At 36.8% G+C, this 24081-nt stretch overlaps 1 protein-coding gene across 5 annotated transcripts; it reads right to left on the bottom strand.

Annotated features, from left to right (window-relative positions):
* Nucleotides 1–149: 149 nt before the first annotated feature.
* Nucleotides 150–22926, bottom strand: nr3c1 (nuclear receptor subfamily 3, group C, member 1 (glucocorticoid receptor)). Of its 5 annotated transcripts, none has more exons than XM_016235534.1 (9): nt 22868–22926; nt 20302–21425; nt 6309–6457; nt 5687–5803; nt 5254–5538; nt 4268–4412; nt 3354–3484; nt 3054–3211; nt 150–1830 (listed from the first exon to the last, which is right to left on the bottom strand). In XM_016235534.1, the coding sequence occupies exons 1-9, from the start codon at nt 22868–22870 to the stop codon at nt 1678–1680; spliced, it is 2265 nt and encodes a 754-aa protein (XP_016091020.1). In that variant the 5' UTR covers nt 22871–22926; the 3' UTR covers nt 150–1677. The 5 variants fall into 5 exon arrangements, with proteins under 5 accessions (XP_016091020.1, XP_016091021.1, XP_016091024.1 ...); XM_016235535.1 differs by lacking the exon at nt 22868–22926 and adding an exon at nt 22460–22833; XM_016235538.1 differs by lacking the exon at nt 22868–22926 and adding an exon at nt 22337–22446.
* Nucleotides 22927–24081: the final 1155 nt, after the last annotated feature.

Raw genomic sequence — 24081 nt, forward strand, 5'->3', positions numbered from 1 at the left:
TCTATTCAGATTCAATGATCTATGCTAAGCTAAGCTAAAAGTGCTACCGCCAGACCCGTAGATCGGCTGAATGGATTCGAAAACGGTAAAACTCAACTGTTTAACTCTAGGGGAGTTGGAAAATGAGCCTATTTTCAAAAATAGTGGAGTGTTCCTTTAAGCTTCTACAGAAGAAATGTAAAATATTCTGATCTTCTCTTTTTTCCCCTCTCTTGAATATATATACCTTTGCCGACTGTTAGGACAAGCACAGTTTTAGATTGTACAAATTGAAAGCAATATATGTTTGGCACTGAAATAACAGACTGCAACAATACAGGCGAGTAGAAATTCCCAGAGAGTTAAAACCCTGCTCCTGCACCACAGTTTTGACTGATTAAACCAAGACAGGTCAAGGTTAGTTTAATATGGGTTAGTCTGGACCTGATAAAAAAAAATTACAAAATGTACACTGTCATACAGGATCTAGAGTTTGTACTGCAAATATAAATGAAGTGGGCCTGAGTTGATGTTTGGTGTCGCTAAGTGTGATTGTACTGTATCTGACAATTCAAATCATCTGTCTGTATGAATCCAGAATGTTATAGGTACTGTAATCTGCATTCATTGTTTTGGTTGTATACTGTGGCATTACTATGTAAGCCAAGGAACAAAGATGACAAACATAAAAACAAAACCGACAAAAACACGTTTCACATTGCATAATTCCTATATGAATTAATAGGTGGATTTTATAATAAATGGCTTTCTTAGACACAAATACACCTTCGCTGCAGAGCAAATCTAAACCAGCCCCTTTTAAAGTACTTACAAGGAGTGAAAGTGCTCGATTTGCATTTCTAAGCATAAAAATAATCGTCAGACTCATCTCCATGTCTCATCGATAAGGATCACTTTTCACACTAACGATGACAAAGCAGCCAAAAAAAAAATAATGCAGTTTTTTTTTTAAATTACAAGTGCAAGTGGGTATAAAAGTACAATCAACTATGAAGAAGTAGTGCTGGATGTCTGGTTCGGACGAGTCAAGAAAATGGCTAAAAAAGGAAAGAAGCTAAAAAATAAAAAAGGCACATATTTTCCCTTTTTCTGTATATATGTAACTCTGTTAATGACATGAGTTGTTTTAAAACAGTGTAGATATGCTGTCATACAAAAAGTATTTCATTTTCAAACCAAGCTGAAGCCATTATATCTCTGTACATGTTATTGAAATGATTATTTCAAACTGTTATCATCTGAAGTTAAAAAGTAGGATACTCTGATTAGACTATATAATCTGCGCATACTGGACTGTAAGTGCTGCTTTGCTGCATCTGTTGCAAAAATAAGAGACGTGTGGAACACTACATAGTAAGTGACCTTAGACAATTAGCTTTCATCTACTAATAGTTGATGCTGGGAGTCAAACACCTGAGACGACATGTATGGGATAATCTATTCGTGGTTACGTAAATTTCAACAGTTCAGCCGTTTGTTAGCTTTTTTTTTAGAACCTCTAATTACCCGTCTCTTCCTCCGACTCCACTGTACTGTGGTCAATCATGGAGTTGTGTGCTGGGTTGCATACGGTCCTCTCTCTCACACGCCTCCGCCTCCTTCTGCTGTCACGGTGGAATGGGAGTGAGGGGACGGGGTGGACGTTTAAGGCATCGTGTCCTGCTGCTGGGAGGAGCTTCACTTCTGGTGAAACAGCAGCGATTTGACACTCCCAGCTTTGAATTTTGGTAACTGGTTGCTGATGATCTCCGCCAGCATTTCGGGAAACTCCACGCTGAGGGATTTATTCACAAAGGTGTAGAAACAGAAGTTCAGGAGTCCACCCACCATCTGAAGACATACAGAGGGGTTAGAGATGTGAAACAGCATTTGTGATGCACTTTACTTTCGAGTGAATCCCCAAAGTAGGGCGATTTTATGATATTAATATCATTTTTCTTTGCACACATTTTCTCAGTTTCATTAAAAGTGAAGGAAGTTCATACATTTTGAAAAACTATTATGAAACTGAACATAAACTGCCATTCAAAAGCTTAGGATCATTGACATTAACTAATTTGATTCAGCACGGATGCATTAAATTGATCCAAAAAGCTAATGTTTCAAATAAATGCTGTTCTTTTAAACTGTGTATTCATCGAATATGAAGCAGCACAAATGTTTCAACATTAATAATAATAATAATAATAATAAAATGTTTCTTGAACAGCAGATCAGCATATTAGAATGATTTCTGAAGATCATGTGACACTGAAGACTGGAGGAATGATACTGAAAATTCAGCTTTGATCACAGGAATAAATTACATTCTTAAGTATTTTACAATAGCAAACGGTTATTTTAAATTGTAAAAATATTTCACAATATTTCTGCATTTTTGATCAAACATATGCAGCCTTGTGCATAAGAGTCTTCTTTCAAAAAATAAAAAAATCAGGCCTGTTATGATTTCACGTCTCATGATTTCATGTCTTTAAACTACAATAATAATTTATGCAATAAAAAGGCAAACCATAGACATTTGCTCTGTTCCAAAATCTAGAGAATTGCCAAAGCAGGCAGCATCATTTATGGACACTCCTGAGGTGAAGACTGTTCTCACAAGATAAACATCAAAATTATATGCTGGCTAATATATGATACCAAGGTTTGGCAAAATTCTAAGGTAGCATTCTTTGCTTCACTGCTTTGCAGTGAAATAAATCCCAGTAGGAATTACAATTTTTAAGTAGCAATTAAAAAATATATAATTTAATGAAAAAGACTAAATTTGTTTATGCAACTGGCCCCTGATATGGTGACCCTAGTGACATGTGTTTTTATGCTTATTAGAGTATTACGTCTTTAGCTTAGGGACATACAAAACTCTACTGGGATCAATTGTTGATCTGAGTCTCTAGAGTGATATTAGTATGTCGTGCAGAGTTGCTTCCTATGCACAGCGTTCCAAATGAGTCCATCTCAGTTGGGATGCCGCTTTAGCAAGAGCAGCTCACTAGGGTTTGGAGCAGAGCCATAGTTTTCAAAGAGCATTATTTAGGATAAACCATTACATCATGCATGGAGTCCAGTAGCTTAGTGAGCTGATAGAACCGTTGCCAGTTCTTGCTGGAGTTCTCCTCTCTCTTCACAATGGCCTTGCCCAATTCTTTAATGTAAGACATACGTAGCTCCTCAAACACTGACTGGCTCTTCAAACCATCCTTCGGCACTGAGAAAGCACAACAACACACAAAGGTTTCGTTACAGTCCTCTGTAAAATGAAGCCATTTGACATCAAATGAATTCATCTGGATTCTCAGGGAACCTGAAACCATACGGATCAAGCATGAATGGCTTCTAAAGAAGGTCACCTGTGCTCAGGAGCAGAAGGACTTTCATGCACAGGTACTCCTCGTTGGACACTTGCAGTCTCACAAACTCATTGGAGATCTTCAGCATCTGTTCACACTGATCATTCATGTAGGGCAACCTCATCCTCTCTCTGCAGACGGACACACAAGACTTGCTTATTAGGCTTTTGTGGGCAGTTAAAGGAACATTTCTCCTAAAAATTCAAATTTGCTCACCCTTAGGCCATCAGAGATGGAGATGAGTTTGTTTGGTGATTGGAAGAGATTTGGAAAAATTTAGCATTGCTTCACTTTCTCGCCAATGGATCCTCTGCAGTGAATGGGTGCCGTCAGAATGAATTAGAGGAAGTATTATTATGGACTGGTATTTTGTCCAGAAGCATTAAAGTAAAAAAAAACAAGCAGCTTTTGGCTTCTCAAGACATTAACTGATGGACTGGAGTGCTGTGGATTACTTGTGGATTATTGTGCTGTTTTTATCAGCTGTTTGGACTCTCATTCTTACGGCACCCATTCACTGCAGAGGATCCATTGCGGAGCAAGTGATGTAATGCTACATTTCTCCAAATCTGATGGAGAAACAAACTCATCTACATCTTGGAAGGCCTGAGGGTCAGTGCATTTCACAACCGACGATAAACGTCTGAGCGTGTGAGAGAATTTGTTGTCTACCGCTGCTCTTCTCGGTGGATTTTGATTTACGGTCCATGTTTTTATAGTTCATCAGCTAGAAAAAAAAAAGGTTCTGAAAGTGATTCCAAAAATAGTTGTGGTGTGAACTATTCTCATAGAATTAGAATGATTATTTAACACTTTACAGTTATCGTTATCATTATAGTTTCCATGGTGTGAGCGTCTTTTTAAACTGCCAGAGAGATTATTAAAGCAAATGGCCTGTTAAATGAGATACATACTCATTGATGACCAGGTCTGGCGCGAAACACAGCATGTTTCCATTACACTGCTGGTATGACCTCCAGCCTAGTCCAAAGGACATGAGGAAGAGCCAGGAACACTGCAGGAGGGTCATCTGATCATCCAGGTGAAGGTTCCTAAACCCTAAAAAGAGCAAAATTGAGTTTTTAGTACATGCTGTACATGGCTTTTTGAAGACCTTTTTTTTATTTTTACAAAATGAGATTTAAGACAAATTATAAATGAGGTGTTGTCCTTTTATTATTTCTCAGACAAAATGCTGCACATTGAAAAGTCAAATAACAAAACCAAATAAATTAAATGGAATCCCAAATCAAATATTTTTACAAAATGAGATTTAAGACAAATTATAAATGAGGTGTTGTCCTTTTATTATTTCTCAGACAAAATGCTGCACATTGAAATGTCAAATAACAAAACCAAATAAATTAAATGGAATCCCAAATCAAATAAATACAAATAAAATAAATCTCTTCATATAAACAAACTAAGGCTTTGCCAGTGCTCTTTCCATTTCAAATTAGAGGCAAGCACAACATTTTAATCACGATCCAAACAAAGATGTTACAAACATGCAGCAGGAGCAGTTTTTGATTTAAATTAGATTGTATAATTTAAAGCAAAAACAGAATGGTCTCACTTCAGCGTGTGAAAATACACTACATAAAATACATTTTATGCAGATTCACTCTCTGACAGCAGGTGGCGCTTATGGAACAGCAGCGATACATCGTTTCCTCAGTTACTGCTGTAAACAAAGCAGTGCTCAGCTTATAAACACTGCTTTAATATGCATTATGCAGAGGCAGGGTGAAAAGAAAATACATTTAAACTTTCCTGAAGACAGTCAGTTCCCCTCAGAGATACACTCATATAAACCCCCACCCTCAACTGTCTCCACCCTCGCGATGTATTTTAACATTTCATTGCGGTGCATCGTTACATCCCTAGTCTCAAGATGTACCTGGCAGAGCTTTGGCCCATTTGACCGCAGAGATGACCTGCCGGCCGCCCAGCCTGTTCAGAGTGGTCATAAGGCGGGTGGAGGTGTCAGGGATGGTGCTGTCGTATCCGGCGTAGATGGTGTCCGGCTCGATGGCCTTTAACAGTGACAGCATGGTGGGCACCACCTGGGGCATGGGTTTGGGCACCAGTGCCCGAGGCTCAGGCAGCGGAGGAAGATTGTGCTCTGGAATTGACGGCTGCTGGATTACCTTGCCGAGATTACGCCCCTTCTTGGTTTTACGGGCTGAGCGGTGAATGAGCAAAGTTTACGACAGTCAGTTTTCAAACTTCATGCATTTCCCTTGATTGAATTTAAGTTTTGTTATACATCTAAACTGACATGTGGGGACACACTGGTGTAATTATGCAACAAGTGTAACATTTCGTGTTACCCTCTAGGTTCATGCCTGCCATGAGGCATTTGCGGTAACGACAGGCAGGGCAGTTCTTCCGGCGGATTTTGTCAATGATGCAATCGTTCCGTCCAGCACACAGGTAATTGTGTTGCCCTATGAGAATAAAGAATGGTGTGGATTAGACAGGATGCCTCAGGAGTTCCTCATCATGCACAGCTCCACATGAGCTGTCTAAAACTGTCCTGAAACCAACTGCATTGTTTTTAATTGCTATTTTTTAAATGCAGAGCCGTAGTTCGTATAGTTCAAATATATGCACTTAAAATACACACAGATTAGCTGTAAAATCCTATTCATGTTGTCTGTCTGATATTATCAGAACACATTTTCTCTGTCAGGCACAGATGTATTTCAACACCCACAGGATAAAAAGCATTTTGACCCATGAAAGACTCAGTACGAGTCGCTCGAAATAGACATGCAGTGAGAAAGTCAGGTCACACTAGAAGGACGTGTCTCTAAATCTACCTAATCAGGTAAAGAAAGACAGAGGCAAATAATCACATTTTAGTTACTAGCAAAAAACACTTGCGTCGTGCCTGGCGTCACATTGTGCCACGTGTATGATAGGGCCCAAAATGTGTCAGAACTTTCTCACCTTCAACTGCTCTCTTAAAGAAGACTTTACAGCTTCCGCAGGTGAGGACTCCATAATGGCAGCCTGAAGCTTCATCAGAGCACACGAGACAGCTCTTGTGTGTGCCGGACTTCCCGGCAGCTGAGGATGTGGCGGTGCGGTCTTCAGGTCTGAAAACACACAAACACAGGGATGCGTGTATATTAGCTAACAGGAATAATACCGTTTAAAGATTTTGAATAATAATGAATTAATATGGTTCAGCAGGAATGGCAAGAACTAACCATCAGCACACATTCTCTTTTATCTTCATCTTTTTACAAACATAGTAATATAAGTAGTTTCAGCCCGCTCCTATGCCAATGCAATAAATTATGCAACATGAGAATGAGGATGTGAGACTGGCCACCAGGGGGCGACGGCTGAACGACGGCCTAAACGTTTAGCACTGCTCCACACTGAGCCACATTTGCAACGCCTACACATGCATTCAGCGTGAGAGAAAGACTATGAGTAGAGAATATGAGTAGGGCTTCACAGTGTTGTAGACGCATGCAAATCTATCAAGTGAAGCAGAGCGAAAAGGAGGAGAGGACAGTTGCATATCCTCTTTAGACAACATGTTTCCCTCTAACAGATAGCAAATGCCAGACAAACCGCTGTCATATCAATATGATTTTCAGTCTAAATTTTAAACTTTTAAACGTTGCGGGCTATAAGTGCATGGAAACATAGCTATGAGTCAACTGGTAGAGATTTTGCTGTATCATTTGTAATAAAGTACATACATTTGCATGACTATCAGCAGACAGGACTGCTTTACCGTATTCACATGCGAGGGAAACAAAGAAACACAGCGTGAAAATACAGAGTGAGACGTGTTACAAACAAATCTAAACATGGCAGGTCTTGTTAGGCAAAAAACAAACATCACAACTGGCAAGATCCAACTGATGTGTGTTTAATATTAGTTTGACTTCATATTAATTTTATCTAGTGTTACAAAATGTGAAGTTGTTTTTGCTCAGATGCCTGATTTATTGCTTTGTTATCAATAATCTTATCTTTTGGTCTGCGTTTCAAGTAAATAAGTTCCAAATAAATAATTGAATGAGATACCCGTCATTTGTGTTAGTTATTTTATTGATATTACTAGACGTACTACATGGTTATACAATATATAAAAGTATATATATATTAGATCAAAAGGGTGCTTCTACTAAATAATGAGCAAAGGGCCTGAATACTTAGGACCATGTGATATTTCAGTTTTTCTTTTTTAATAAATCTGCAAAAATGTCAACAATTCTGTGTTTTTCTGTCAATATGGGGTGCTGTGTGTACATTAATGAGGAAAAAAAAAATTAACTTAAATGATTTTAGCAAATGGCTGCAATATAACAGAGTGAAAAATTTAAGGGGGTCTGAATACTTTCCGTACCCACTGTGTATATATATATATATATATAACTCATCTACTTAGTCACAGCATGCATTTTATTGCCCTTTAAAACTAAAAACACAAAAAAATGTTTTTATAAAGACCTGTAAAAGAAGCAACCTGTGCATGCACGCTTGAAGTTTTAGTAGCATCTTGTCATACCTTTCAAGCTCAACCTGATCTCTATCACCTAGTAAACATTTTAATAATAGTTTTAGTCATAATTGTCTGTTCCAGGGCTTTTCAACAGTTGGCCCGCAGGCCAGCACTGCTCTATTCAGTGAGCGAGAGCATTATGCATCATTCAAACACCACCACCTGTAACAGAAATGATGAGAGGATGTAGGTCTATTAGGGTGGAACTAGCGCTGCAACAAAGAAATTGATTAAACTAAAGATTATTAGAATGATTAACTGACTAATCATCGCTTATTTCACTGATTAATCAGTAGACTCCGATCGATTATTCCACTTTTGCAAATTGTTAAAATACTGATATTCTATACATATTCATATAGAGCTGCCTTACAGCAGAAAATCAAGTTGTAATTCTAACTGAAAGTGACACTGACACTATTTTTTCATGTTTAATAATGTGATGCTGCTTGCTTTATTGCAGTCTATTGCATAAAGCGTCGTATAAATAAACGTGAATTAACTTTACTGTAGTGCCGATTGCAGAGCTGGTGCAAGCATTCACATCTCTACAATCAGATGCTTCCTTAACTGCTGTTTTCTCACCGCTGTCATTCTTGATTTGTGTATATTTTGTTATTGAAAGCACTGAGCATGTACTTGGGGCAGTCGTGGACTAATGTTTAGAAAGTCGGACTTGTAACCCAAAGGTTTTTCCTTTAACGGAAGAACGAAAAAGTCAATTTATCTGGGCCACACGGCAGCATTTTGTGTTTATAGTTTTATAAAGCTTTCCCACACTGGTTCGGCTTCATTTGAACGTCTCCTAAGCTTCTTCTATTGGATTGCAGCCGGGAGGGCTGAATTACAGTCTGGTCACACTATACACACTACACACTGGTCAAACCGCGCTACTGCAGGCCCTTACATTAGGTCATTTGAGATCAAACGACTATTCAAAAACAATATTATTTGTCAACTATTTTTTTTATTGTCGACGTTGTTGATAATGTCAACTAATCGTTTCAGCCCTAGAAGCTACGATAGATTGCTGCAGGAAAAAAAAACACTAATATTTATAAAAGTTATGATAATAACTATGATATTTGATTAAATATGATAATGATAATATGATACTTTGATTAAAACTTTTGAGGTCATTTTTTATAAATGAGACATGCATGGATTAATTTTTCACAATAAATATGACATGAATTTAGAAAATAGACGAGGTGGATTTTCTTTTCATGTCGACTTTAAATATAAATCGGCCCGTCTTTGCAATGAAGAGGAATTTGAGTTTGAAAATGAATAGATACTCGTGGCTAAAATCCCACTCTCTTTATTTTCTGTTTACTTATTTATAGACTGCATTTGATGGCCACAAAAGCACGTGACTTCCTCAACATTACATATCCATCTGCTAGTGATGCATCGATCTCTACATTCCCTTCTATCTATTGATCACAGTGGGCTGAAAATCTCACATTCAGTTTGGTTACAGGGCAACATTTTAGTTGTCAGATGCTAGATTAGTCTATTTGTTGTAATGTCTTCATTATACCTTAAAAGGCACATAAATGATATTTTGCAAAAGGTTGTGGGTTTTAATCATCATCTTTATGACAGAAATGCCTAATTCGTGGCTGAAGTCTCCCAGGATCGGAGAGCAAAAGCAGCAATAAAAAAAAGGAAATAGCACCTACCCTGAGGAGAAACACATGAAAACAGAAAGAGGAAGTTGAGCATGCCATTGCTGTGTCTGATATTTTTGCCTTGCCATAAGACACAGCCTCATGAATAAGGCAGCAAGTACAAACACACTGCATTTTACACATCAATTCTTAAAATAAAACTATAAATTGTTTCATGAATATATGATCACAACACGAGAAGCTCTTTCTTTCCTTTTTGCACAGATAACTCACTATGTTTATGAAAAAAGGAAAATGTGGGTCACATTTACTTTCCAACCAGTCTAACCACATTGGTTTGCTCAACCCGAAATACAGTTACATTATCTGCATTCTTCTCAATGCAAATGTCACAGGGTTCAGAGAGTAATCATTAGTGCACAATGAGGAAAATAGTGAGGAAAAGACATTTTATAAATACTATTACACAGGCAAGTGTGCTGTTGTATATGAATATCAGCAGATTCAGCACAGCTGTCACATGATTTCAGCGTTTCCCACAAACTTACACTTTATTTGTGGTGGCACTTCCCCCATTGGGAGGGGGGGTTGTTTTGTTTTGTATTATAATCAGGGCTCGACATTAACGCTTCTCCGCTTGTCCGGGACAAGTGAATGTTTTGGACAGGCAAGTAAAAGAGAACTTGACTTGCCCAATCGGACAAGTAACTTGAAAATGTCAATACCGAAAACAATAACAACTGCCTTTATTTGTGACACAGCCTTAGTTATAGGGGTGTGTGATATATATCGTTTGCGAGAATATCGTAATTGTTGTTTTAACGATGTGTGATTTGACATTATCGAGTATATTGCAAAAATCAACCATTACACACCTACAGACTGCACGCATATATTAGGCCTACATAAAGAAGTCTAGTAGGTTAGACTAGTACATGTGTGCGTTCATTCACTGCAAGATTCATTATTAAAATGCATGAAGAATGGTCAGAAAATTCGGGGGGTAATTTATATATTTATATCATTTCATATAGTTAAACAATATCACACGAAGATCGAGCGCCGTTTTTTTGCTCCAAAAATCAGCATGATTACAAATGTGATTTTATACAACAGTTCAATAAGTTACTATTAAGAGACTTACGTTTTAGACACCATATATTGCCTGTTTTTGTTCTATTTCGCCAACAGAAATCATTCTAAACACAGCCACAGCACTGTTTTACGTCTCTGAGCAACATGACGGTGTTTCGTTCCTGAATGAATCAACCATTTAAATGATTCAGTTCAATCGCAGTGACTCGCTTATTAACAGTGACTTGATGCCACCTGCTGGCGGTTTTAATTTCACATTTAAATAATTATTATTTTTTATATATATAATTTCAAATATCCGTATTCAACGTTTTATGTATCGAAACATTATTTATTCATTTTGTAACTGCAGGTTAAAGCATTCCATGTCCCTCAGAGCCACATTAAACAGTGGGTAAATAGATCTATTCCACTTCAGATGCAGCTTCTGTGTTTCCTCTGCATTGCAGAGATGAATTTTGTTGATACTGATTTAATTTTATTATTTTGTTTATTATTTTATTTTAAAAGAAAAATCTAACTAAAACTAAATGTGACATGCAAAATCTACTACGTATACTCTATAAACACTATACTTTGTTTTGTATAACTACAATAAATAATTATATTTATAACTCAATTTAAATTGATTTTTTTCTCTCTGGGCAAGTAAATTTTATACTCTTGACAAGTAAATGACAAATGTACTTGTCCGAAGGACAACCACATGATAATGCTTAATGCCAAGCCCTGACTATAATACTAAAAATAAAAAAATGCTCCAATGCAAATATTTCAAATTGCGAAGAAATTTATTTACATAATTAAACATGTCCCCCACACCACATCTCTACTTTTTATAACACATTTAGCACTTTTTTAACATACAATTTTACGGGGCTTTCTTGAAAAAACTTAATGGAAAATATTTTTCAATATTCATCTGGATTGAAGGAGCAGACAGTGAGTGCCAGAGTTAAGGAAGTTAACGTTACAGTCGATATAAGTTAGCCTATGTCAGGTTATCTGCAGGGTTTATAAAATCACATTTAAGGTTTTTTAACACCTTTTTTAAGATCTGCACAAATTAAATTAATACCTTATGAGCAATGTCTGTGGAATCATATTAAACTGTAATATGGCTGTAAAAAAAAAAACATGATTTACAGTTCAGATACAGGTTTTTACAAAAACAAAGTTTTATAAAATGCTCTTCGCATTTTTATAAAAAAAACTTCACATTTCAGCCTTTAAAACATTTTTCAGAAAAAGGATAAGTCAAGAATATCAATTATTATATTCATTTAAATATAAATGGTCTTTACATTTTTATTTTAGGGCATATTAGCCATCCACTGGTTCACATTTACAACTGTGCGTTTACTGCTTAAAAAAATACACATTTTCACACTGGTCTGAACAAAAACAGCAGACAGGCTGATTGAAAACGCACATTCATTCTCTGCCAGTAGGTGGCGCCTTTGGAACGGCAGAAATACAGCGGTGTCCCCAGTAACGACTACTTGACCAATTCTCAAACTAATTAATTAATAAGGGGGGGAAAAGTAGATTAAGAATCGTTCTGGAATCGGATTGTGACTCCCAGAATCGTAATCAGATCGGATTGTGAGGTGACTAAAGATTTCCACCCCTAGTAACGACTGTACACAAAGCAGCGCTGCGCTCATAAACGCTTTATCAGGGATTATAAGTAGGTAAAATAAAATTAAAATGCCATTGATACTTTTCTGAATATAGTCAGTTTCATTCAGAGACACATCTGAAATGTGACTGACTTTGAAATGTGCAGCGCTCAGATTTATTCAATGAAATCATAGCCTTTTGAAGTTTAATAGAGCCATATCGTGATTCTTGCATGAGTTTCGGACAAATTTGTGCAAATCTATTTGTGGTGGTCAATGTTGATATTGTGGCAGGCCGCCAGAAATAAATAAATGTATGGGAAACACTATGGGCCAGATTTACTAACAGCTTGCGCCACCGCAACCCGTCTTTTGGCATTAAAATAGTACTGTCAGGATTTACTAAAGACGCGCAGTGAAGAATTAGCTCTGAAAAGGCGTGGACACAGTTATTTTTGCGCCTGACCTTATTGAATATGCATTTTTAGGAGTTTCCCTTCCAGACGCAAAATGTATGGGAGAGAATTAAAATGAATCACACAACGTGATTTACAAACGTTTGCACTCGTCAAATTACTGGTATTTGCGACATTATTCAACGCTCCAAAAAAGCATGTCTTAAAGCAGACACTAATTTGCTCTGCTCATGGTAGATTGTGTTGGTCATTATGGAAATGATCTGACTGAGTCAGTGTGCTTTAATTTGTGCATTGTCAGTAAATAACCCACAGAAATTTCCACTCCCATTAGTGCTTTTTTGGAATTGCGCTCTCACGCTAATTTGCCCTGTTTAGTAAATCTGGCCCTAAGTGCCTTATTCGTTCATTATACTTTGGTTTGTCCTCCAGGACTCTGCATGCAAGCAGTATAGACTGCTTCATTAGTTACGACTGAGGTGTTTTAGTTGTGTTGCGCCTTTCTGCCAGCCTGCAGTGTATACACACGGGGTAATCTCTGCTCGGCCCAGCTGGGATTCAGAAGAGAAAGTAGGTCAAACCAATGGCACTCATAGCATTTCAGGCGGCTTGATCTCCGTGTGCTAAAGCACTTATGACACAGAGGTGATTTACATCCATTATCCACTTCTGCTGACTGTCAGGATTTCTGCTCTACAAGAACCGAACCGAGACGGTGAGAGAGCGAGTAAGCGAGAGAGAGAAAGAGATGAAAGAACGAAAGAGAGAGAGAGAGAGAGAGAGAGAGAGAGAACCTTAAACCTAGGTTGGCCGTTGTGACAAATATTTGCGATGACTAACTGGTCTGATATTCCTAATGCAGAGATGCTTTGAAATAGCTTCCCAGTAGCTGAAATAGCTTCCAGTGTAGAGGTCTGGGAAGTTGGTTTTCGGTAACTGAAACCAGTCAAAGCTGTTACTACATTGTATTTTTAGCACAGTTGGAATGTAGTATTGACTAAACAGCATTCAGGACTGGAACTATTCATTTTTATACTTTTTAATTACTAATACAGTTATATACTTCATAAGACAAGAAAATAATGGCATTGATTTATGTATTATGTTATTTAATGTTAAAGGACAAACTACCGACCACTGTGTAAAAGTCTTTAATGTCACTTTTGATAATTTTTATGCATCCTCAACATTATCAATCATACTATTAAAAAGTGATTTATTACAATTACTCAATTGAAAACAAAACACAATCAATGCTGTGGGTAATAAAAACAGTTTGTAAAATACAGTGTGTTATTTTCTTATGGCATCTGGTGCGTCTCTATGTTTGGCATTTGGAATGAAGTCTCTATGTTCAGCTACAAGTGTCATCCAAGCAAACTGCATCTGGCCAATGGAAATAAAAGCAACTGCGTTTTTGCATTGTAGTAATATATGCTTTTCGGCAAAAAAAAAAAAGCAGTCTGTTTTTGTATGAACATTATGTACAGTGTTTGCAGAACAACGTGACAGTCTCCATAAATTTCAAAGATCTACCTCAGGGTTTTTTTTTTTTTTTTCCTTTTTCAGAAAACCTATATTTTCACTAGTCCCAAGGTTCTCATTGTGGGACTGGTTATGCAGAGTTAAAAATATTCGGTGGGTGTTTGCTGGAGGGAGGAGAGGAGAGAGAGAGAGAGAGACTAGGAGGGGAAAGAGAAAACAAGCTACTTATTCACAGCTGCCTAAGAGCCGTACATGTTGAGTCATATAAAGCCAAGAACGATTTGAGCAAAGCTTTCAGGAAGAATTTCTGAGTCACTACAAATAAAAAGGGTTTGGCTCAATTAAATCTTCATTCATGATGGAGAGTCACACAGGAGATAAAAAACAAAAAAACAACATGCCGCAAAACAATTGGGGTGTGAACCGATTTTATGTTTGCGTGAGAAACGTGGCACCATTGACCCAAAACCAACCATTTTTGCCAAATAGCGTGCACACGACAGAGAGAGAAAGACAGACAAACAAAGAGAGCGAGAGAGACAGCTCCTGTCTAAGCTGGCTGCAAGACACTAAATGTCACACAGGTTGGGACGCAGTCGCAAACAACCCCGACTCCCACTCAAAACCTGCAGACCACAAAGGCCTGATAATCGAGCCCATATGTAAATTAAAGATGAAACCTCTCTTGTGTTTCACCATCTGTTCCTGCTCTCCGTGACTGAACCACGAACTGACTGCTTTTCTATCCAGAACCACCAGCTATTTAGATGATTTTATGGTGCACTTTCAAGTTATTGCTATGTTTTTTATAAAACATCTGACAACGTAATAGGCCAGATTTTCAGTCATTACCCTGTGATGTATTTGGCAGATAAACATTGTTTAGAGCCCAGATGGAACAGCATCTATTTTAATTTCGTTTGACATCCTAGTGAAACAGGATGTACAATGAGACAAAAATGGTTTTATCCATCGGGAACTGATTGTGAAAAAGTGAGTGTTACCACAAATGGAGCCAGGAGTGGTCACATAACTTAAGGAAGCTTTTTGACCAGGACGTGGAGGTTGAAGGTCAAGATCACCCTTGAGAGCATCTCAACATCTCTTATTGGTTATTTTACAAAGCTAAAGTTGTTTGCTGTTTTTGTTGTCCAACCTTGCTCCAGAAGAGCCACTTCCAGCAGAGTTTAGCTCCTGTAATTAAACACACCTGAACCGGCTAATCAAGGTCTTCAGGATCACTAAAAAACTTCTTAGCAGGTGTGCTGGAGCTAAACTGGCCTTCCAGTTATGAAAGTGGAGCAGGATTGAACCAGTGTAATTTATATACTATTATGGTACTTACTAATATTTTATTAATGTGCTTTCATTCTTAAGCCCCTTTCACACTGCGTGTTGATTCTGGAAAATTGATTCCGGGAACGGTCCCAGAATGGGGACCTAGCAACATTGCCAGGATCAGTCCCAGAACGAGCTCTTACTGAACAAAAGCCAGACCCAATGCCGTAAAGGGTGTGCCGTAGTGATGACGCACGTTACCGTGTAACTCTTTTACTGGGTGTTTTGAAGGCAGAGCAACATTTACAACGGAAAAATATGTACAAACTGTAATGAAGCAGAGATCAGGGAGCTCCTCACTATCCGCGCTGAAGCGGAGATCGTTCGCCAGCTTAGTGAAACGCGTCACATTACACGTCACATCGTAATGTCACGCGTAGGGCTACACAATTAATTGAATTTCTAATCATGATTATAATTATGGACGCCCCAATTACGTAATCGTTCAAAGTTTTTTCTTTCTACATGTTATCTTAAGGGTTTTTCCCATTATTTAAATTTTTGTTTTAGTATAACATTATAATACCATTCATATTTTTACTTTTTTATAATTTAAAGAAGAAACCAATCCGATGTTTAGTTGACATTTGAGGCTTAATACTACAGAAAAGCACTAAAAGTTTTTCAGTTAAGAGTGTTTTCAGCTTGTTTATTTTCATATAAAAATACGGCATGCAGTTGCATCATTCAATGTAAATTGTGATAATCCTAATTAATAAATCGCAATTACAATTTCAAGGGAATAATCGACAATTATGATTTTTGTCATAATCGTGCAGCTCTTATATATATATATATAATTTCTGTTTTAGCTTTAGTCTCAATATCTTTATTTTATTTCTATTTAGCTGTAAATTATTTTCCTTTAGTTTCCGTAAATGTATTTTATTTCTATTAATTGTATTTTAATTCTATTTAGAAATAATTTATTTTTTATTTCAGCTTTAGTTTCAGTAATTCTATTTTTATTAATTTTGTTTCTATTTAGCTGTAATTTATTTGTATTTCAGCTTTAGTTTCAGTGATTTTATTTGTATTTTATTTTTTTTTAGCTGTAATTTATTTTTATATAGCTTTGGTTTCAGTCATTTTAGTACTTTACCGTAAACTTTTTTTAAATTTCAGTTATTTGCGAAGGCTGCTGGTACAAATTTAAAACTTAAAAAACATAAACTTTTTTTTTTTAAGTGCATATTTCAGTTTTTTTTTCTTTATTTGTATTTTATTTCAGCTTTATTTCAATTCACGAAAATGTTTACAATTTTTAGTTTTGGTTAACAATAACAACACTGGACTGGCCACTTCTGTAAGCATTCATTAATGTTATCTACCACTGAAATACTGTGTAAACTATTGCCAAGATTTTAGAAAGGCTTCTTTACATACAATAATAGTCTACAGTACAAACAATGCCTAAATAGTTATTTGACTATTGGTTAACATTAAACAGTAGCATGTCATTTCAGACCCAGAGCCAGTTTATTTAGATTGATTTCTTTTGACTATAACAACTTCAATTTCCATGATGACATGCACTCATGAACTGATCATAATAAGACCAGGTACAAGTATTAATAAAGTAAACGGGTTGATTTCATTTTCTTGTTAACTAAGTAAGAATGCATAATGTTATCAGTGCTCTGATTACTGAAACAAGAAGTGAGGACACTGGCATTTGATCTGAACTCAATGACTCTAACATTAAAAAAACAATCTTATGTTTATTTTAAGCATGGAGCAAAAGCTGGATTAGGTAGGTGTGTCGCCAGTGGCCCGTTCACATGACACGTATGCAGACACTTCCTCAAAGCCTGTATGCTTGACGCGACATTAACAATCTATCAAACTGCTGCAGTTTTGGATAAGCAGGTTTCAGTTCGACCTGCTCTGTGGAGATCATCAGATACTGTATGTTTGTCACTTACATAGCTCCTTCAGAAGTACAGGTTTCTTCAGACTTCCTCAACTTACAGTAAACAAGACTGTTTTTACAGTAACAAAAGCAGCACATTAACAGATTACTTCCACAGAAATTCTGCCTTACTGTCATCAGGGTTCCCACTCTTTCATGAACACCAGATTCAAGGACTTTTTAAAGCACCATTTATTTTATATCAAGCACCTATCAAATTCACATCCCAGAATATGTAGTGTCATGAAAGTACTTAACATTTCACTTACACTTAACATTTACATAAAAAATGTCAGAGTAATAATGTTTTGAATGTGTAGGTTTCATAACTTTAGACTGTTTTGAGCATTTGTGTTCAAAGGAATTGAATGAAATCCATTGAAGTCAGTACTGGTGATAAATAAAATTTTGCTCCATTTTGCAGTAAGTTTTGGGAGTTCATTTTTAGTCCATCTCCTATCCTGAAAAGTCTGTCTTGCAGAGACTGACAAAAATGAGCTCCTAAAACTTACTGCCAGATTCTGGAAGATAAATTCTTCTAACAGTGGTACAAGAGGATGTGGTGCTGGTCCTTCAAGAGTCACTCTCAACTTATCTGTCCATAAAGCCTATACAAATAGTCTTCATGTATTTCACAACACTTCAGAATGTTATTCTTATTAAGTAGGGGTCATTTTTTTGGATTTTTTACCCAAGCAAAGTCTTTGAGAACCTGTCACCTTGTAATTCTGGAGACTCAAGGTTGCAGTTCTGGAAAATAGTGGCCCTGGAGACTAAAAGGTTTCTGATGGTTTCACACTTAATTCTTCACATTAATTATTTTGCAGTTAACATGCTCTTTTCTTCTCTACCTGTTTTTTTCTGACCCCGCTGACCCAATGAGCATTTTGCTGTCCAATGGTCATGCCTTAACTTTGAAATTTCTGTATTGCATTAGTTTTTAATATTTCTCATGGGGGATTTAATCATTTTTGACTTCTCAGTCCGAGTTGAATCTCTTTTTTGGCTCATTTCATCCGTAAAAGAAAACCTGCCTAATAATTCTGCACACCTTAATAAGAAGTTTTTCTCTTCCAGCCTTCATGTACAATTATATATCACTTCAAAATGATTAAATACAAAAAATAATAGTAGTTATTAAGATTGATGTGGTTTGGAATTGGTAAAATGTGCTTGGAAAAAAATATGATCACAATTATCAGCGTGCCTAATAATTATACACACACTGTAAGATGTGCTCCCTTTACACAGAGTGCGCATGATCGCGAAATCGAAAGTGAACAGCGAGCGCTCATTCAAATGCGATTTCAATACCCCGTATATTGATAGTGGCTCCCTGATGTGCGAAAATAATATACAATATTAGAATGTTTGGCGGTAATGGTCAGAAATTCAGCGGGAAAACTTTTGACTCAAAGTGGCTTACAGGGGTATTTTCTTTTTACCTTTGTAATGGCATCTTTTTCAGCAACGCCAAATTCAAAAATGTATGCTTATAAGCTTTTTAAAATTTCTATTTAAAACAATATAATAAGAAGTAGAATAAGACAAATAGATTACCAATCATATGAAATTAGTATTAACAAACAATTAATTTGTAGCGATGGAAAACTTTAATCCCTGCATAAACAAAATTTATTTCAAATTTAATTCAAGCACTTTCAAGGACCCATGTTTGTTTTCAAGTACTTTCCAGGCCTTGAATCCATATGTCTGAAATTCAAGTACTTTCAAGAAGCGTGGGAACCCTGTGTCATGCCCTTTCAGCACATTTTTATACGATTTCTGCTCATACAAGTCAGGGTTTGCAAATAGGTGAGGAGAGATAGCAGTGAAAACATGACGGAACATCAATGTGTAGAGGAAAATGGTGCAGAACTGTCTGAAAGTTCAGATAGACCACAGACCGTACTGCATCTTTAACTAGTTGAATACTGTGGGTAAAAGTGTAACAAATCCATAATAGTGCAGCACAGTCATTTTTAGACTAATTTAGGGTGCAGTGTTGTCTTTAAAACTGATTTTGTCTGATCTGACCTTTATTTCCTGGCTGTTTCTTACTGGAGGAAATGCATGGCATGATTGTTCCCAGAACAGCCATGCTTTAACTTTTAATTCTTATGTTGTGTTTTATTTTACACTTTAATAATAATTATATTTTTTGTTATAAAATTAGATTTATTTCTCAGATAACCGTGCTAAAATGGTCCCCACACTTAGTTTTTTTGTTTTTTATTAATAACTACAGCTGAATCTAAAAACATTTTCATTTATCGGAATGAAGCTGAAGTAAAATAAAATATAAATGAAAAACTGAAATATCTGAAAGTTATTTAGTAAGCATTAAAATTACTAACTGAAAATAAAAGCTAAAACTTAACTAAAACGGAGATAAAAATATATTTTTTTTTTACCTAAACGGTAATATCTATTTTTATCATAAATAATAAAAATGACTAAAGCACAATGACTAAAACATTCAAATTAAATTAAAACAAAAACTGAAAATGTAAAAATGCTATTTTGAAATATTAATAAAAACTATTAAAAGTATACATACTATTATATATATATATATATATATATATATATATATATATATATATTTGTATATATAGGCTACATAATACTAAAATAACACTGCCATGCTTTTGACCAATGAGTTTTGATAGTGATTACTGGAATTCTAAAAATGAAACTGAAAAAGAAAAAAAAAAACTCAAAATGCCATTAAAAGATGTTTTAGATCTCAGCACAACAAAGACAGATTTATAACCAATACAAACATTTCTATGGTTTTTCCATGAAATTCTAAAGATTTTAAGTAATTTCCATGACTTTTCCAGGCCTAATTTGAAAATTCCCTGGAATTTCCAGGTGTTCCATGACTGTAAGCACAGACCTCTACTGCTTACCTGGCATAGAAGCTTGTGTAGTTTTTGGAAAAGCATTCGCTGGCCCTCTGTTGCATTTCGCTTGCATTCCCAAAGCCCTGGCCCCTGCCCCAACTGCCTTCTGTAGAGGTCACAGGGGTGAACATGTTAAAGACAGACTTCTGATCTTTCTGCTGACTGACAGCAGCTGTGGATGGGCCGGTCCCAAATAGGAAGCTCTGTCCACTTGAAGTGGTGACACCGCAAATGTTAATGGGTGTGCTGTGGAGAGCTGTCTGACAGTAGTTAGTCCCACCGTTGTTCTCCTGTTTGATGACCCCCGGAGTACACAGCTGGATTATAGAGTCCTTCTCCACCTTCACGGTGGGAAAGCTGATTGTGGTGGTGACCGTGTTGATGCTGGAGGGGCTGGAAGTGGTAGTCGCGCCATTGCTCATCGAGACGGCGGCTTTCAAGTCCCTCTCTGTATGTGTCGGCAAGTCTCCGAGCAGAGTATCGTCACCTATCGTGGAGAGGAATGTGTCGTCCGCCACATAGAAATCAGAGGGCGATCCGTCCAACTCGAAGTCCTGCAGGAGGTCCAGAGTGTTGTCACTAAAGAGCTTATGATTGCCAACATCGACATCTTTCCCAATGGGCCCAAAGGAATCTTGGTCAAGGTCCATATCGCCTTTATCCATGGGAGAAAACTCCTCTGTTTTTAAAGGAAAGAGATTGGGATCGATTCCACCAATCAGAGAGTCCATTGAAGGAGAGACGCTATTGAGGTCTGCGATGCTGGCCTCCAGACCTGAGAAGCTGTCTCCCAAAGTGAAAGCGCCCAGGGTCTGGTGTTGCTGGGCCCTCTTCTCCTTCCCAAACACTTTGAGCTCTGAATCTTCCCCAAAGATGCCATAGGTGGAGGACACAGAAGTGGTGTGCTCCTCCAGAGTGGGCGAGTTGCTCAGGCCATTGGGAAGGTCCCCGGAAACCGGCTGCATCAGCGGATTGGGTTGAGGAACCAGCGAGGTGGGGGCGACAGACATGGCGCTTTGTATTCCGCTTCGTAAAATTCCCTCAACTGGGCTGTTGCTGTAATCCAACGTATTCAAACTACCATCTCTCTTGGCGCTGTTCTTCAGTCCTCCTTGATCCATCTTGCATTGCTGTGGTAAAACAGAACAAAATAATTATAGTTTCTGAAACACCATAAATAACATCCCAGAGAAACCTAGTTTACCACAAGTAACATGAAAACAAAACAAAATTAAAGTTAGTAAAAAAAAAAAAAAAAAAAAAAAAAAAAAAAAAATAAAAAAAAATAAAAAATAAATAATATAAACCACAGTGCATTAAAGCACACCTTTTGATTTTAATAATGTATTAATAAATGTTGAAATTGACATTAGCCAAGATCAATAAATGCTGTTGAAGTATTGTTCATGTTAACCGATACAATTAAGTAGTGTTAACTAATGATCCTTACTGTAAAGTGTTACCAAAAACAAACAAACTGGTAAATAAGTACTAGCCACAACAAGTTATAAAAAAAGAAATGAAACAAACTAACAAAAATGATTCTTAAGCTCCTTATAATAATTAATGGAGATACAATATTAATTGTAACTACTACTACTGTCACTATAGTAACCGTTTTTCACAAGCATCACATTTTATTGTATACAAGTATGATTTTTAAGTTTATCTCATGACTTTAGAAGTGTCGTCTAAATTTAAATGCATTAAAATAACAAGCTGATTAGTTGTCACTCACTTGACTGACATGCGCACTCTTGACTCAATAAAAATGGCATAATCTGTAACGCTACAAACACTGTTTTGTCCAAACGCTGGAGCTAAATCCATGAGGATTTAATGTCCCTCGACTGATATTAAAATAAACAGAAAAAAATCCCAAATCTGTCGGATCCAGCACACGCGCTGAGGCCTAGTGGCTACTGCTAATCCACTGCAGACAGACGAGATCACCATTTCACATTCAGAATATAAACCCTTGAACATCCACGAAACCACGCAGCACAAGTGATTCAACGACACATCGTGAAAAACATCTCACGAGTTGAAGAACACGACGAAACTAGCTAATTGTACTTTTACGCGATCAACGCCGATATTTGTATTTAGGGGCGCAGTTAACTCGAGAAAAAAATCGGTTTGAAGGTCGAAATAACGTACGTACCTGTTGATATCTACGTCTACGTTCCCGTTTTGATTTGTTGCATCATCTGACATTGTTTTGTTTAGACGCTGTTAGCGATTAGCAACAACAACAACAACAACAACAACAGCGCGCTCGTTTCACGCGAGCGACAAAAACCGCACGCTGCGTAGAAAGATCGCAGCTCGGTTATCGTCCGGCGTTTTATTCCGGATTCATAACACCGTCTGGGTAATCCAGGCAATTTACTCGTTTTCGGCCATGAGGAAGGAAGGAGGCGTGCCATAAAACCCTGAATCATAAAAACATTCAAAATGGAGATTACAGTAGAGAAATCCCCGTTTACAACGTGCAGTGCGACCTACTGGCTGCACCGCGCTATTACAGCTAGCCTCTGGTTACAGTGACTTCACTGATGTGAGAAATCACCATAAAACCAATCACACCGCCTTCTCCCCCTCTGCCGCTGCTTCTGTCTCTGCCTCTGGTCACTGCTGTCCACTAGTTTTCACGCGAAGTTGCTGAAGGAAGGTCGGTTTGGTTGCTAAATGACGCTGTGACGTCACTGCGCGACGACGTCATTACGTAATCACGCCGCAAAATTGTGTCACTACGTCAAATCTCAGCAAACATCTATGTTATATGTTCATTTGGATTTTGCTCGTAAAATAATATGAATGCATAATATAATGGTAAAATATAAATAACAATTTTTATACTCAACATTGAACACCTTTGAACGATTTAATTTTCGAACGATTACAAGGTTAACTAGTAAACTAGTAAAATTAGACATTCTGAACAATTATAGTTTTGACTAATATATTTTTAACATATAAACACCCAGATGCTGAGGGTCACTGTGGTCAGATACAATCAGTGTTGGGGAAAGTTACTTTTAAAAGTACTGCATTACAATATTGCATTACTTTCTTTAAAAAGTAACTAATTACGGTACTTAGTTACTTAGTAATGCGTTACGTTACATTTGCATGACTTTTTCCAATCTGCCTTGGCCTCATTTTTCTCTCTTCAGAATCAAAAAATAAAAAGAAACACAAATGTTATGTTTATCGAAAGTCATTTTTGCTTATAATTGTTCATCGAAGGTCAGCAGCAAAGATACTGGTTAAATACTTAAATGATATTTGTGTTATTTAACATGTTTGCGTCATGTCCTGAGTTTGCATTTCACTGTTTTTATTCATTTTGAGGCATGCTGAATCTGTTTTTGTGCGAGTGAGATGAGTAAATGCATGCTGACATTTAGTCTACAGTATCATCATGTTCACACAGCGCCTCTGCACTCACTCTGTGACGCTGTCAGTCAATACATGGGAAAACAAAGTAACTGGCTTTACTTATTTGAAAAGTAACTCAGATATCTGCTTGTAAATTAAAAATGAATGCATTACTTTACTAGTTACTTGAAAAAAAGTAATCTGATTACAAAAATTACATTATTCATTAAATTTTTTAAATGAATAAAAGGTAAAAGGATTTTTTTTTGTCAGGTTTACATTTATTTATTACCACAAAACATTCTAATATCAATTTTCTTAAATTCTTGAATGAAGCAGACTACATTGTGTCACATAAATGGAAGTAATATTTAAATTTTTCAAATGTAGCAGAGTTCAGTT

The sequence above is a fragment of the Sinocyclocheilus grahami genome, unplaced genomic scaffold (assembly GCF_001515645.1).
Source record: "Sinocyclocheilus grahami isolate Dianchi unplaced genomic scaffold, SAMN03320097.WGS_v1.1 scaffold470.1, whole genome shotgun sequence".
NCBI classification, from domain to species: domain Eukaryota; kingdom Metazoa; phylum Chordata; class Actinopteri; order Cypriniformes; family Cyprinidae; genus Sinocyclocheilus; species Sinocyclocheilus grahami.

What these genes read in the sequence shown, in the direction of transcription:
- nr3c1 (XM_016235534.1), bottom strand. An exon ending in GGCAGGCATGAACCTAGAGG is followed by an intron (nt 5,539 to 5,686) that starts GTAACACGAAAT and finishes TTCACCGCTCAG; the next exon opens with CCCGTAAAACCAAGAAGGGG. An exon ending in CCAGACCTGGTCATCAATGA is followed by an intron (nt 3,485 to 4,267) that starts GTATGTATCTCA and finishes GTCCGTCTGCAG; the next exon opens with AGAGAGGATGAGGTTGCCCT.